The following is a 16,140-nucleotide window of genomic DNA, read 5'->3' as shown; positions in this document are numbered from 1 at the left end:
CTTGACTCTTAAATGGACGCTGGAGGTGGGTGTGGAGGTGGAACCCTGATTTCTGTTGTGGGTGATGGGAGGATGGTGGCCATATGCTGAGAAAATGGACCTGGGGGGTGAGGAGGAGGAAAGGAAGGGGGAGGGAGGGAGACAGAGGGGCAGGGGAGGAGGTGATGTCAGTGGCGGCAGCTCAAGAGAAGCTGGTTGATCCCCTTTTAGAAAAGCTGTGTGTGTGGTTTTTTTTGTTTGTTTTTATTTTTTAATCTACTGACAAGTATCTTTATTTTTTAAAAAATATTTATTTATTTATTTGGCGGAGTCTGGTCTCAGTTGTGGCATTTGGGATCTTCCTGACAAAATGGGAGATATTTCCCTGTGGCATCTGAACTCCAGCGCACAAGGGCCCAGTAATTGAAGTGTGCGAGCTGTTTCTTTGCAGCATGTAGTATTCTGGTTCTGCACCCCCTGCACTGGAAGGCGGATTCTTAACCACTGGCCCACCAGCAAAGTCCCCCAAAATGCGATGTGGAGACTTGGAGGTCGCTGCTTCTAAGGGCTAGTCCCACGGCTGGGCTCTGGGTCCTGCCTCAGCAGTGGTCTGAGACTCGACAGGAGGACCCAGAGGGAGGGTGCCAGAGAGAGAACGCAAAAGAAAGGAAGACACGGTAGCCAAGAGGGAGGAAGAGAGTGAGGAGACCCCAGAGGTCAACCACGGGGAGGTGGTCCAGAGACGGTGGGTAGTTAACAGGGTCAAGCCTCACAGAGGGGATGGCTTTAACTCAGGGCTGAGAAGTGAGTCTCTCCGAGAAACACCTACTGAAAAGATTCAGAAGCAGTCATGTTGAAGTCAAGTGAAAATTCCTCACCTCCTATCAGACTGGAAATGAGGGAAGGCATTTACAGTCTACGAGGTGGGAATGCGGACATCCCTTCTGGGTCTCTGATACACACGATAGAGATGTGAAAACAAGTGAGCTCTCTGAACCAACGGAAGCCTGAGGTTCATCATTTACACGCGACGTTGATGGATGGATTCATTAGGCAGTGCATGATGTGGCTTGTCGGCTATTTCTGCACAGACAGCTCAAGCAGTGCTGGGCGCCCCATGGGAACTGAATGCAGCTCCTTACCCATACCCCTGGCTTTGCCCAGCATGCTGCTTGCCGTCTCCTGATGCTGGATTCCCTCTTACAGAGTCCCTGAAGACGCTTCCACCTTCCTCTTTTACCTCTGCTAGGGCGGTACCACCTTCTCCCGAACCAGGGTCCCCTTTTGCCTATGTTCACCCCATCCCACAGCTTTCCCAGGTCCCTGGCGGGTGGGGCTCTCCTGGTGGCTTCCTGCGATGCCAGCTGTGACTTCCTCTTAGAGTCGTGGGAGGGGACAGCATCTCACCACATTTGCTGCCCCGCCCTGGGGCCCCCATCACCCTGAGGGAGGCTCAAACTCCCAGTCAGGTGGAACTATCCCTGAAGCACGCTTTCCTCCAAGAAGGAAGTTAGATTCCCGGAGAGTCTGGTTCAAGGCCTCATGGTGTGTGCAGTCTCATGTTGCTCTGACTCTCTTAGTTAGCCTCCAGGGAGGCCTCCGTGGCTTCGGAGGAAGAACTCAGGCTGCTAGAAGTGGAATCCTGCTCCGTCTTTCCAGCCATCATGGGAGAGAAGCCCTCATCAGACTCGCCTGTGCCGTGACCCCTGCCCGGGCATAGAGGACTCTGGGCAGCAGACTCAGCGCATTCCTCAACCAGCAATGCCCGGGCTAAGGGCCTCCTTCACAGCTCCGTCCGTAAGGAAACTGCCTGCAGTGCAGGAGACCTGGGATCAGTTCCTGGGTCAGGAAGACCGCCTGAGAAGGGAATGGCAGCCCACTCTAGTCTTCTTGCCTGGAGAATCCCAGGCACAGAGGAGCCTGGTGGGCTACAGTCTATGGGGTCGTAAGAGTCCACGCAACTGAGAGAATAAACCACTAGACTGGTTAAAGGTAGAGACTTCAGGTAAAGAAAGACCCTGATCCAAATCTGTCTCTGACACTAACCATCTGGGCAATTGAGGTCATTTTGGGCAACTTCCTTAAATTGTCAGTCTGACTTCCCCCTGGGGAATGAGTTTTAGTTTGTTTCAAAATAACCGCACGCTGCCATCCTCGATGGCCTCGTTCTAATTGAAGACACTGAGAAAAAGCCCCATTGCCATCCCCTCGGCGCGTTCTCCAAAAGTCGTGGGATGACTGTGAGCCAGAAGATCTCTGGCTCCGTTCTAGGGCCTCGAGTCACCGTCTGCGCAGGCGCTTGATCGTCGGGACCCACAGTGCCCTCGGGGTGGAGCGGCGCGGAGGGAACCAGAAGGCTCCTCAGGCCCGGGGGCTGCGCTCCGCCCCGCTCCCCTGCACTCTCCGGATCAGTGGGTCTGCAGGTCAGGAGGCGGGGCCTGACATGTGGATTTCTGACGCCGCCCGTGATGCTGGGGCTGCAGGTCTGGGGACCCACACTGAGAGCCCCCGCGCTTGGCCAGCACGGTGAGATGCCAGCATGTCGAGTGTCCAAGAAGCAGAGCCTGGGGTGGGAATTGAGGGGCGCGAGAGGGAGGGTGCCCTTGAGGACAGAACCCAGAGACGGTGAGAGAGGCCTGATGGGGAAGCTGCCGAGGGTGATGGGTGGGCCCCGGGGGCAGGCTGGCCCTCGGGTTATGCTCGGGAGCAAACCGCAGCGTTGAGCTGGCAGCTGTACCCCTCTGAGTCCCCACCGGCTGTGGGCCAAGGTGGAGGAAGCCTTCTGTCGAGGACGGTTCTCAGAGAAGAGCAAAGCTGTGAGCCTCTGACAGCCGCCTCCCCGCCGCCGCCGCCGGGGGCAGCCAGGCAACGGGCGGGAACAGGGTCAGCTCCGCGTTCTCGCTACTCAGCACTCTAGTTACTGGCACTTGGACCCAGGCTGCCTGACTCCGCGAGGAAGCCCCGTCTGTGCGCGTCCTCCCGGTGCCCAGGCTCCGCCCTCCGCCAGTGTGCCCTTCACCGGGATGGCCTCCTGCTGCAGAGTGAGACTGACCGGGGCCCGCAGACAGGCAGCTGCCCCGGGAGAGCTGTGGGACAGGCCAGCTGCGGGGCAAGGAGCAGACGGGCTGGCCCCTCCGCCCGGGCTGTAGCACCTCCTCCAGAGACCTGGGCCGGGTGCCGTGGGTCCTGGGTTCTGCAGATACCTGTTTTGGAGACCCGGATCCCAGCTGCTGGAAAATGCCCAAACTCCTGTTGGCCTTGTTCTTGGTAGCCTGCCTCAAATGTCCACCGGCTTTGCCTTACTCAGAGATGCCGGGCGGGGCCCCCCAGTGCAGGGGGGACTCTCAGTAATGACAGTGATGTGGTCAGGTGGGCAGGGACAGGGGACGTGTCACCATGTGCCAGGAACTCTGCTAAGTTCTTGGTATTTGTCATCACTTATTCCTTGTAACACCCTAGGAGGCAAGTCTTGTGTTTCCTCTGACACATGGGGAAGTAAGTTTGACAGTTTAAGAAAGTTGCCCAAAATGACCTCATTTGCCCAAATGATTAGTGTTAGGGAAAGATTTGGATCAGGGTCTTTCTTTACCTAAAATCCCTACTTTTAACCAGTCTGGTGATTTAGTCACTCAGTCATGTCCGACTCTTGGGACCCCATAGACTGTAGCCCATCAGGCTCCTCTGCGCATGGGATTCTCCAGGCAAGAGAGAACCCACTGGAGTGGGTTGCCATTCCCTTCTCCACGGGAGGGGATCTTCCAGACCCAGGAGTCAAACCCAGGTCTCCTGCATTGCACGCAGATTCTTTACCGACTGAGCTATGAGGGAAGCCCAGGCTAGTAAGCTCTCTTGTGGCTTTGGGGTCATTAATTGATCAGGCTCAATTAATGCATGCATGGCTGTAATCACACCTCAATTTTACTCAAAAACAGGCTCATAACTCTAAGTTACAGCTTTACTATTTGTGTGGATTCCCACAAACATTTAAAAAAATTTTTAAATGTTGCAATCATGGGGTTCATAAGACTTTGATTCCTTCCTTTCAGTTCAAGTTACATTTTAAGAACTTTCCCATAGAGTCATCATTTTAAAGACCCTACATTCCAGCCATCTACCTCAGTCTCCTCAACTAGACTGTGATGGGCATAATAATGGTCCCACAAACTTTGTCCACATCTTCATGCCTAAAACCTGTGAATATATTACCTTTTAAGTGGCTTAGTGGGAAAGAATCCACCTACCAAGCAGGAGATGCAGGTTCAGTCCCTGGGTTGGGAAGACCCCTTGAAGAAGAAAATGGCAACCCACTGTAGTATTCTTAGTCGGGAAATTCCAAGGACAGAGAAGCCTGGTGGTATTAAGCCCATGGGAACACAAAAGAGTTGGACACTTAGCAACTAAAAAAAAAAAAAAAAAGGCAAAAGGCGCCCTGCAGGTGAGATTAAGCACCCATCTAAGAAGAGAAGTGTCCTGTATTATCTGGGTGGCCCAGTCTAATCAGAAGGATGCTTATAAGAAGGAATAGGAGCATCCCAGAGATGTGATGATGTAAAACAAGTTTGGAGTGATGAGGGACCATGAGCCGAGGTATGCGGTAGTCTCTAGAAGCTGACTGGAAGGCAAGGAAAGGCAAGGAAAAACAGGGTCTCCCCTAGACCCTCCCACGTAAGTGCAGCCTTGGCAACACCTTGATTTTAGCCCAGGGAGTCTCGCATTGGACTCAGATATCCAACTGCAAGATAATAAATTTGTGTTGTTTAAGCCACTGAGTTTATGGCATTTGTTACAGCAGCAAGAAGATACTCATACACAGGCCCTGCTTGTCTGATCTTGGCAGCCTCCCTCCTACCTGCTAGTGATGACACTTCTCCACAGCTAATGTTTGTTTGTCGTTGTTCAGTCACTCACTCGTGTCCAACCCTTTCCAACCCCGTGGACTGCAGCACACCAGGTTTCCCTGTCCTTCACCATTTCCTGGAGCTTGCTCAAACTCATGTCCATTGAGTCGGTGATGCCATCCAACCAGCTCATCCTCTGTCATCTCCCTCACCTCCTGCCTACAATCTTTCCCAGCATCAGGGTCTTTTCTAATAAGTCAACTCTTTGCATCTGGTGGCCAAAGTATTGGAGCTTCAACTTCAGCACCAGTCCTTCCAATGAATATTCAGCGTTGATTTCCTTTAGGATTGACTGGTTCAATCTCCCTGCAGTCCAAGGGAGTCTTCTCCAGTGCCACAGTTCAAAAGCGTCAATTCTTTGGCACTCAGCCTTGTTTATGGGCCAACTCTCACATCCATACATGACTACTGGAAAAACCATAGCTTTGACTATACAGACCTTTGTTGGCAAAGTAATATCTCTGCTTTTTATATGCTGTCTATGTTTGTCATAGCTTCCTTCCAAGGAGCAAGTGTCTTTTAATTTCATGGCTGCAGTGACCATCTGCAGTGATTATAGAGCCCAAGAAAATAAAGCCTGTCACTGTCTCCGTTGTTTCCCCATCTATTTGCCATGAAGTGATGTTCATTGCATGCTATTATATTTTGAGCATTGTGCTATTTAGGTCACTTTACCTTTTTCCAGGAACTCTGTGAAGTAAGCCCCACTATCTCCACTTCATAGCTAGGAGCTAAGGGATGTGGAATCACTTGCCCAAAGTCACACACATAGTTAGAGAACCTGGGACTTTGTGGTCTGATTCCAGTGACCACTGATATCTTGGTGATAGGGACCGTCTGGGTCTGGGTGGAAGAGGAGCAACTGCCTTGGACCTGCTCATTAATGATCATAACCAGGGTTATTTACCGAGCATTAACCCCACATCCCACCCCTGGTAACATACAGAACCAGTAGTATACGGATTGCAAGGCTGGGAAGGAGGTGTTATTACCTGCATTTTAGGGATGAAGACTCTCATCCATAATGTGGAGGGAGGGCGAGCATCTCCCCTCTGCAGGTGAGCTTGGGGCCAAGCTGGGATGCAGACCAGGCTGGTCTGGCCCCAGGCCTGTGCTGACTGTGGAATTCTTAAACACAGACCAGAGCCAGGAAGATTTCCGTCTTCATCAGCTTTATTGTCAGTTCATCATGATGCATCGACTCTGCACAGAAATCCATGACATCTTTCAGGTCCTATATTTGTGCTTCACAGGAAGTAATCTGTGCACATCATCTTGGATGAACATCTCTGTCACTCAGTACCAGGCTCAGATGGGGACACAACTACACGTCTGGGTGGATCTGATGGGGGCTCTGTTGTCACCAAGGATGAGACGAGACGTGGATACATTTTGGACGGGTCAGTGGTGGCCCTTGAAATTGCCATATCCTGATGCTTTTGCAAATCTGCCAAACTTGAAAATGCCATAGCGTATCATTTCCCCCATAAGATGCTTTAAATTTTATCTAAATTCTTTAATAAACCCTTCTCATGAACTGATAAAGAGGCTAAATTAGAGAGCTGCTTTCTTAGATCTCTTCATTCTTGTCATCAGCACAGCAGCTGGGAAAGCATTCTTTGTAGCCTTTTGGAAAATCACTCTGCTTGGAATAGCTGCATTGTGAAGGCAACGCTGTGACCCAGGGCTGTGTTGCAGTGAAGGCTGATCACCACCCACCTTCTTGCGCTCGACTCACATTCCTGCATTGGCAGCAAGACACCAGGCAGACGTCCTGATATTGCAGGCTTGCTTTGCAAAGTGCGATTTCCTTCTCCTCAGCTTTCCATGAGGGGTGCAGGGCAGGTTGGGTGGATGAGGAAATTCCATGAAGCAATTCCATAGACTCGTCCATCGTTTCCAAGCTGGTGGATGGTGGAGCCGGGACCTGAGCCCAGGTTCTACAGTTATTGGCCCCTGCTGTGTGCCCATGGACCTGAACGTATTCTCAGCTGTTGCTGTGGCTGGTGTTTATGTGGAGGGTGGCCCACAGTGTCTCATTTTTTCCTCACAATGTCATCACAAAATTATTCTCGGATATTCCAAAGCAGCTTCCGTATCAATGTTTGAGATGCTCACAGCTCCTTCCAGAGTGATTGCGTTAAGAGGTTGGGTGAAAGTTGATCTTGTAGTCAGGCTTTCTTAACTCCAGGGATGTTGAGAAATCCATAGACGTGAATCTGTCTTCTGCTGGGTGCAAACTCAGAACACAGGTAAATGTGTGAAGGCTAAACTTGTTCACTTATTAATATTACTGAGTCTGGGAACATAAAGCAACAGTATGGAAGAAGGCATCTTGCAGCCTGATAAACTGAATAACAGTGAACTCAGAGCCTCCATGGAGTGGGTGGAGTGGATGAGGGGAACTGACAAGGTTTTTATCATGGGTCCGAGTAGCCTAGATTCACTATTGGTTCATATAATACTTGTGTGTTAAGTCGCTTCGATCATTTCCGGCTCTTTGTGACTCCATGGACTGTAGCCCACTAGGGTCCTCGGTCCATGGGATTCTCCAGGCAAGAACACTGGAGTGGATTGCCGTGTCCTCCTCCAGAGGATTGTCCCTGACCCAGAGATCTAACCCGTGTCTCTTATGTCTCCAGTATTGTCGGGCAGATTCTTTACCACTAGTGCCCCCTGGGAAGCCCAGAATACTTGAGTAGGTGACATTAAATTTTATAGTAAAGTTATATACTCCCGTTTACCCTTTCATATACTAAAAAGTAGCAATATTATTTCCTTTTGCCTAGGATTACGGGACAGCCAGTACAGTCCCCACGATCAAATTGCCCTTAAAAACCTCCAGTCTGATGTTCCAGAGAGGAGATCTGACTTCACCGAGGTAACATATGTTTCTAACTCCTAGAGTAGTCAGCAAAATGCAGCCAACTGTAAAACGTGATCACTGGCCTACTTGTGATGTGTTTGCATTTTATTTTGTTTAGTCAAAAGTGGGATCAATGCAGCAGAAAATCTAACCATCATGACTAAGACTTTACATTTAAGTATGCAGTGTGTATTCATTCATCCTTTTATAATCTTGACCAATAATTTATAGATTTGCAGTATCAAAGGAGAGTATGGTGATCAAATCTCAACTTTAAACCAAAATTAATCTGCTGGAGAGGAAGGATGATGCCATATGGCATTTTGAAGGTGGAGAAGAGGTAATTTGAAATCTAACAAGCTAGCACAGGTTGTTATAACTGCAAAAAATGTCAGCGGTCTCACACAGGGAAGAAAATTAGAGGTCATATTTACAAAATGAAATGTTTCTGATGCTAGACAATAAAGAACTCTGTGTACACAGTGGTAATGTTGACAGCATATCACATGCCAGACTCTGTCTAACTGAGTTTTTTCACCTTACCACAATCCCGGGAAGGAGAGACCACTGGCTTTCTATGTCCATGGATTCTTCATCTGTGGGTTCACCCAAATGTATATTGAAACTATTTGGGAAAAGGATCCCAGAGAATTCTAAAGAGCAAAACTTGAACATATTGCATGCCAGTTTATATATCAATATAACATTTACACTGTATTGCAGGCTATAAATGATCTAGAGATGATTTTAAGTAAACAGGAGGATGTGCATAGGTTATACTACAAACACTCTGAAATTTTACACATGGGACTTGAGCATCCTTGGCTTCTGGTATCTGAGGAGGTGGGGTCCTGGAACCAACCCCCATTGGATTCTGAGGGACAACTGTATTGTTCTTATACCTATTTTGCAGATGATAAAATGAAAGCTTCAGTAACTCCAGTAGTTGACTTGCCCCAAATCTCACAGCTCATAAGCTGTCTGGCTCCAGAGCTTTTGTTCTGATCTTGCTCAACAGGGCTAGTGTAGAGAAAGTCTCATTCCAGTGAACAGAACTTGAACTATGGGCTTTCCTGCCTGAGAGAATTGTCTGATGTGTTTCAGTTTACAAGGCATCTCTTGTCTTTCACAAATGATAATTCTGCTGCCCACTTTTGTAATTATGAGAGAGAGTGAAATTATAAGAATTTATCCCTCATAGCATTAATGTAGCCAAGGTAAAAAATAATTTTGCACCCTAAATACTCGTCTTAGGTATTGTACTTTGATTTAACTTTGTGTTTAATAAAGTCCAACATTTCCTCAGAGATCCCAGGCTGAAATCTCACAGTGGATGGAGGCCACTCTTCTGGGTCTTGAGATTTAGTTGTCAATATTTAAGGCCATTTCTATGTGAACCACAGGGCTCCCTATCTGAGATGTGCAGATGTGTAACTATAATTAATGTGCTCCCTGAAAGCAGGAACAGGAACCCCGGGTTGCAGGGAGGGAAATGGTTTGGAGGAGGCATAGACCACTGAGACCCATCCCTGGGAGGAGATGTCCATTAAGAGCTGGAGGATGATGTGAAGGTCAGCTGCTACTTTTTTAACAGGAAAGGTACCGTCTAAAGATCTTTCCCACCTGTTTTTCACATTGAGCTGGTAAATTTCAGCATTTTTCTGGTTGATGTCAAAATTAATCAGTTTGGTCATTCACAATACAGATCTTTGGACCCATCTGGCTGGATCTCAATAACACACACACACACAAACACACATTCATATACTCACACTTGGTCATTATCTATAACTGGGCTAACTCTCAGAGACCACAACTTCTAAACATCTACTTTGCAATGATCCGGATCCTCTGCTTAGATCATGACAGTAGTGTGACTTTCAAATTTCCCTCCTAACTTTGAGCTCTTAAGGCTTGTCCCTGGATGGGTGTTATAAGGATGCTCTAAGATGATGAAACACTCCAAACGGGTGCCCTTCCTTTGTAGCCGCAATAAATCTCCACCTCTCCTCCCAAGCCTCCACAAGATTGATCGCTTTTCCTTTCAAATTCATCGAAGCCATAGAAATGATATGCAGGCACTTCTCTAGCCAAGTGATTACTTAAAAGGAATGAATTATGGAACTGAGTTTTCTTTAAAAAAAATTTTTTTTTAAATTTTCCTGATAGCAAAAATAATGGCAGTTTCATATAGACACTTAGGAAAATGTAGGAATATATAAATAAGGAAATTCTTATGTATTTCCTTCCCTTATTTTTCTCTTGCATTTTTAAGCATGCAACTGTAATGTATATCAACATTTATAGTGTTCTTGTATTATATAACATTCTATCACAGGCAACTTCCCGTATCATTTAAATTCTTTGTAATCCTTAGTTTTAATTTCTACAGAATATGAGGCAGTCGTGCGTGCCATGATTGACTTACCCAATCCGCTTTGAAGAAATATTTAGATTCTTGCCAGATTTTCACCGTCATACATTACACTGCATTGAATCCTTTGGATTCTAGTGAATGTGTGGAAAGATAAGAGCTGCAGGCTGGAGAGGGAGAAAATCTCCAATTTTTCCATTTTGTCTTAAAACCATCTTTCCTTATTGTTACCTGCCAGAGGAACATTTGAAAACACACTTACATTTAGGATGAGATGCCACTGGGTTGGCAGATGACCTAGAGAAGATGATTTTAGATCTCCCAAGCCAGAGTGAGCGTGCTTGCATTGATGCAAAGGTAACTACAGTGTGTGTCTGTTGGGAGGCGGCAACAGAGGCCCCACTGGCAAATAGAGTTGTAGTCTGCAGAGCAGCTATGGGAAAGGAAAGAGCTGTCTCATGGAGAATAACACAGATTTCAAAGCTATAGACTGGATTTGATGCTGATCCAAATTCATTTGGAGAAAATAAATTGCTCCAGGAATAGAAGCACCCTTCCTCCTGTGGTTCAGGATCTGATCTTCCTGCTCACCTGCTGTTTATCTCTCTCATCCTTCAATTTATGAAATGAAGCCCTTCTTAGTAGTATGCCTTAAGGCAAAATATAAAGTTTAAAACGATCAATAAAATGCATAAAGCTATGAAAGTCGTTATCAGCACTACAGAATCATGTTTGAAACATTTAAAAGAAATCGATGTCTTAAGGCAGCATTTATGAACGAGAGAGTGTTGTGTGGGATGGTCAGGAAAGGGATGATTTGCTACCAAAAGCCTGACATAAGACCCAACTCATTTGACCTGTCTCTGACCTTGAATGTTCCACTTTACACACGAGATTATTTTCTTCCTCTCCAATCAACTCTTACATCAGTTAATTTTATATTAGATAAAAGACATCTTGTTTCAAAGCCATGTTCAGTTAACCAAGGACAGATGGAGTGACACCTTGAAACAGCTTAATTGGGGAAGATGTTTGATGTAAAAGATGTGATTACTTTTTAAGAAAGTTTGTCCTATTGGAAAAGCACTAGCTGGATAGGCACACCAAGTGGCTTGTCTGTCTCTTCTCTTTCTTGGTTTCCCAGCCCGGAAGAGAGCAGGACGTGATGTGACGTAGTGGAGTCTGGTATGGACTCCAGTGTACCCCCCCACAAATTTATATGCTGAAGTTCTCACTCCTAGAACCTCAGAGGGTGTGTTTAGAGCAGGGTCTTTAAAGAGACGATTCAGGCTCAATGAGGTTGTTGGGGAGGATGGGCCATCACCTAATATGACTGGTGTCCTTGTAGGAAGAGTTTAGGACATAGATACACACAGAAGGAAGGCACTCTGAGGACACCCAGAGAAGGCTCAGAGCTGCTGGCACCTTGATCTTGAACTTCTAGCTTCCACCTGCTGCTGCTGGGTCACTCAGTCGTGTCCGACTCTTTGTGACCTCATGGACTGTAGCCCACCAGGCTTCTCTGTCCATGGGATTCTCCAGGCAAGAACACTGGAGTGGGTTGCCATGCCCTCCTCCAGAGGATCTTCCTGACCCAGGGATCAAACCTGCATCTCTTAAGTCTCCTGCATTGTCGGGCAGGTTCCTTACCATTAGTGCCACCTGAGAAGCCCTCTGGAACTGGGAGAAAATAAAAATTTCTGTTGTGTAAGCCATACAGACTGTGATGCTTCGTTAGAGCAGCCCTGGGAGACTGAGACTGAGTTTTAGGAGTTTAGACCTTATCTTTTGTGGTTTACTAGGTCTCAATGTAGACTAGATCTGATAGACAGAGAGCCTGATGAACTATGGACGGAGGTTCGTGACATTGTACAGGAGACAGGGAGCAAGACCATCCCCATGGAAAAGAAATGCAAAAAGGCAAAATGGTTGTCTGAGGAGGCCTTACAAATAGCTGTGAAGAGAAGCGAAAAGCAAAGGAGAAAGGGAAAGATATTCCCATCTGAATGCAGAGTTCCAAAGAATAGCCAGAAGAGATAAGAAAGCCTTCCTTAGCAATCAATGCAAAGAAATAGAGGAAAGCAACAGAATGGGAAAGACTAGAGATCTCTTCAAGAAAATTAGAGATACCAAGAGAACATTTCATGCAAAGATGAGTTCTATAAAGGACAGAAATGGTATGGACCTAACAGAAGCAGAAGATATTAAGAAACGGTGGCAAGGATACAGAAGAACTGTACAAAAAGAGATAATCATGACCCAGATAATCACGATGGTATGATCGCTCACCTAGAGCCAGACATCCTGGAATGAGAAGTCAAGTGGGCCTTAGGAAGCATCACTATGGGCAAAGGTAGTGGAGGTGTTGGAATTCCAGTTGAGCTATTTCAAATCCTAAAAGATGATGCTGTGAAAGTGCTGCATTCAACATGCCAGAAAATTTGGAAAACTCAGCAGTGGCCACAGGACTGGAAAAGGTCAGTTTTCATTCCAATCCCAAAGAAAGGCAATCCCAACGAGTGCTCAAACTACTGCACAATTGCACTCATCTCACATGCTAGTAAAGTGATGTTTAAAATTCTCCAAGCCAGGCTTAAGCAATATGTGAACCGTTAACTTCCAGATGTTCAAGCTGGTTTTAGAAAAGGCAGAGGAACCAGAGATCAAATTGCCAACATCTACTGGATCATTGAAAAAGCAAGAGCATTCCAGAAAAACATCTATTTCTGCTTTATTGGCTATGCCAAAGCCTTTGACTATGTAGATCACAATAAACTGTGGAAAATTCTGAAAGAGATGGGCATACCAGACCACCTGACCTGCCTCTTGAGAAACCTATATGCAGGTCAGGAAGCAACAGTTAGAACTGGACATGGAACAATAGGCTGGTTCCAAATAGGAAAAGGAGTACGTCAAGGCTATATATTGTCACCCTGCTTATTTAACTTATATGCAGAGTACATCATGAAAAATGCTGGCCTGGAAGAAGCACAAGCTGGAGTCAAGATTGCCAGGAGAAATATCAGTAACCTCAGATAGGCAGATGACACCACCCTTATGGCTGAAAGTGAAGAGGAACTAACAAGCCTCTTGATGAAAGAGGAGAGTGAAAAAGTTGACTTAAAGCTCAACATTCAGAAAACTAATATTATGGCATCCAGTCCCATCACTTCATGGGAAATAGATGGGGAAACAGTGGAAACAGGGTCAGACTTTATTTTTTTGGGCTCCAAAATCACTGCAGATGGTGACTGCAGCCATGAAATTAAAAGACACTTACTCTTTGGAAGGAAAGTTATGACCAACCTAGAGAGCATACTGAAAAGCAGAGACATTACTTTGCCAACAAAGGTCCATCTAGTCAAGGCTATGGTTTTTCCAGTGGTCATGTATGGATGTGAGAGTTGGACTGTGAAGAAAGCTGAGTGCTGAAGAATTGATGCTTTTGAACTATGGTGTTAGAGAAGACTCTTGAGAGTCCCTTGGACTGCAAGGAGATCCAACCAGTCCATCCTATGGGAGATCAGTCCTGGGTGTTCATTGGAAGGACTGATGTTGAAGCTGAAACTCCAATCCTTTGGCCACCTGATGCGAAGAGTTGACTCATTGGAAAAGACCGTGATGCTGGGAGGGATTGGGGGCAGGAGGAGAAGGGGATGACAGAGGATGAGATGGCTGGATGGCATCACTGACTCAATGGGCATGAGTTTGAGTAAACTCCGGGAGTTGGTGATGGACAGGGAGGCCTGGCATGCTGTGATTCATGGGGTCGGAAAGAGTTGGACACGACTGAGTGACTGAACTGAACTGAACTGAGGTCTTAATGAGAAAATAGGATTTCATAAATAAAACTTCCCATACAATTGCGATGTAGATTGAAGGGCAAAGAGTACAATGTTTCCTTCTTAATTTTCTGTTTATTGATTGGGGCTTTTGCCAAAACTGAGTCTAAACACCTGAAAGAAATTCAGTAGACTTTAATTTAATAATCCCTGGCCTGGCAATTTGATGACCTGCTTGATGGGACCTCCAGTCTGTTAATTCCATGAAGCCAAGAAGTTTCCTCTGTACCTATCACAGAGCCTGGCACATGGTAGGTGCTCAGTAAATAGTTGATGAGCAAATAAATACAGTAAGTTTCCTACATACGAAAAAGTGTTCATAAATCCAGTTTGTTCGGAAGTCCAACAAAGTTAACCTTGGTACCCAACCAACAATATCTAGTACTGTACTGTGATATGTTTATAATATTTTTTCACACCAATAGTTTAAACATTTTAAATATTACAGCATCTTGAAAAATACAACAGTATAGCACAACCGCTGGTATACAATGACTGGAAACATGTTTGCATCGTCTCAAGCTTGCAACTTGAAAGTTCATATTTAGGGGACTTACTGTAAATGGTTTGACTACGACTCTACATTATGAATAACAGGATTTGCATTGAAAATAATTACATGTATTCTACAGTCATATTAACAAAATTTCAATGTGTTGGGTGTGTAATGGGTTATTTCCATTGATGCAACTCAAAACTCAAATGCATTCATTATAAATTCTAGTAAAATATGCACAGTTTCTATATAAATACCCCCTCAATTCTCCATAGGTTTGCTTACATCAGATATCCACTAATTTCTGCTAAGTCACAAGACAAGTTATACCCTGGAGTTACATAGAATGTTCATGTTTGGGAGGTAGTTTCAGGCCCATCTTCGGTTTTGATCTGCACAACTCCCATATGGGGTAGTGAAGGCAAATGGCTTTTCCTTTGAAACTGGGCCTCCATTAGCATTGACCTCCGTGGAACCAGGGTCACTCTGACATCTGGGATGATGATGGAGCTTCAGAAATAAGTTCAGATTCACATCATTCATGTGAGACTTCCCTTATCTGTTTGCATCTAATGGGATCAAAGCCACAGTAGCACTTGCAGCCCCAAAGTGGTGGTTGATTCTCTAGCCCATCGTCTGGGCCTCTAGAACCTCCTTCCGTAAACCCACAGCCCTGAGGGCGTCCATCTCGTGCGGGTGCTCTGGGCCCCAGTCATGGCTTCCTGACTCAGCTCAGGTGAGCAGCCTGCTTGATGCAACGGGAGTCGTTTCCTGGCCTGCCCTTGTTCCAGGTGAGATGGCCTTCACCCACTCCTAGAAATACACCCCTCATTTCTGGCACCCCTTGTTTAAATCAAGGCCAAGGCTCTCATGCGATCTTGAGCCTAAAGGGTGGAGTCCCCTGTTGATGCTGGGGACCACAGTACGAGGCAGCCTGGCTACTCCACGAGAATTCCCCTGTTTGTTCCCTGGCTCTGTAGCTGTGGAAACCAAGGCTGCCTCCACGTCCTGTGGCCAGTCTGGAAGCCCCCGGCCCAGCATCCTCTCTGTCTTATCTGTGCAGAAGCATCACCTGGCAGATGCTAAAAAATACAACGTCTGAGGCTTATCCCGAGATCCTGACTCACCTTAGGTCTCTGGAGGGAGGGGTTCAGAAACCTGCATAAGACATAGATGTAAATCCCAGGTGTTCTCTCGGCAGGTGCTCACTGGCCCAAACTTGGGGAGACTTGCACTCCAAGATCAGTGCTGCCCCGTTTCCAACATGGACATTTGTGTTTCTCTTGGAAGACTTGCGTCAAAGGGGTTCCTTCTGGGTGTGATTAAGCTCTTTGTAGATTGCATGGGAGCAATTATTATCAGAACGAAATTTTACTAAAATGGGAGCAATGATGTTCAAGTCAGGTGACCTGGGGTTGCCACCAGGTGAATGTCAGTTTTCTTTGTAGTGAGTAAACCTCAGCCCTGAAACGTGCTGCATGCAGGGCCGGGGGAGGGGGAGGAGGGGTCTCGAGCTCTGCAGTGGCTGTCTGCATTGCCGGCCCTGCAATCAACTGGAAGCTTTAAAGAGGTTCGAGGGGGGGAGGGAGACATGGACACCTGTGGCTGATTCATGTCAATGTATAGCAAAAACCACCACAATATTGTAAAATAATTAGCCTCCAATTATAATAAATAAATTTAAA

General features: G+C 46.4%; 1 protein-coding gene across 3 annotated transcripts in view; it reads left to right on the top strand.

Annotated features, from left to right (window-relative positions):
- Positions 1–16,140, top strand: part of C2H10orf90 (chromosome 2 C10orf90 homolog) — a 246,237-nt gene that overhangs the window by 152,807 nt on the left and 77,290 nt on the right. For all 3 annotated transcript variants that reach the window (XM_065920157.1, XM_065920155.1, XM_065920156.1), the window contains one exon: positions 7,667–7,758. In XM_065920157.1, the coding sequence (XP_065776229.1) occupies positions 7,667–7,758 (92 nt within the window). The remainder of the gene's footprint in view (positions 1–7,666; positions 7,759–16,140) is intronic.

The sequence above is a fragment of the Muntiacus reevesi genome, chromosome 2, assembly GCF_963930625.1.
Source record: "Muntiacus reevesi chromosome 2, mMunRee1.1, whole genome shotgun sequence".
Taxonomy (NCBI): Eukaryota; Metazoa; Chordata; class Mammalia; order Artiodactyla; family Cervidae; genus Muntiacus; species Muntiacus reevesi.
The sequence above is the reverse complement of the archived record's forward strand: the minus strand, read 5'-3'. Positions and strand labels throughout refer to the sequence as shown.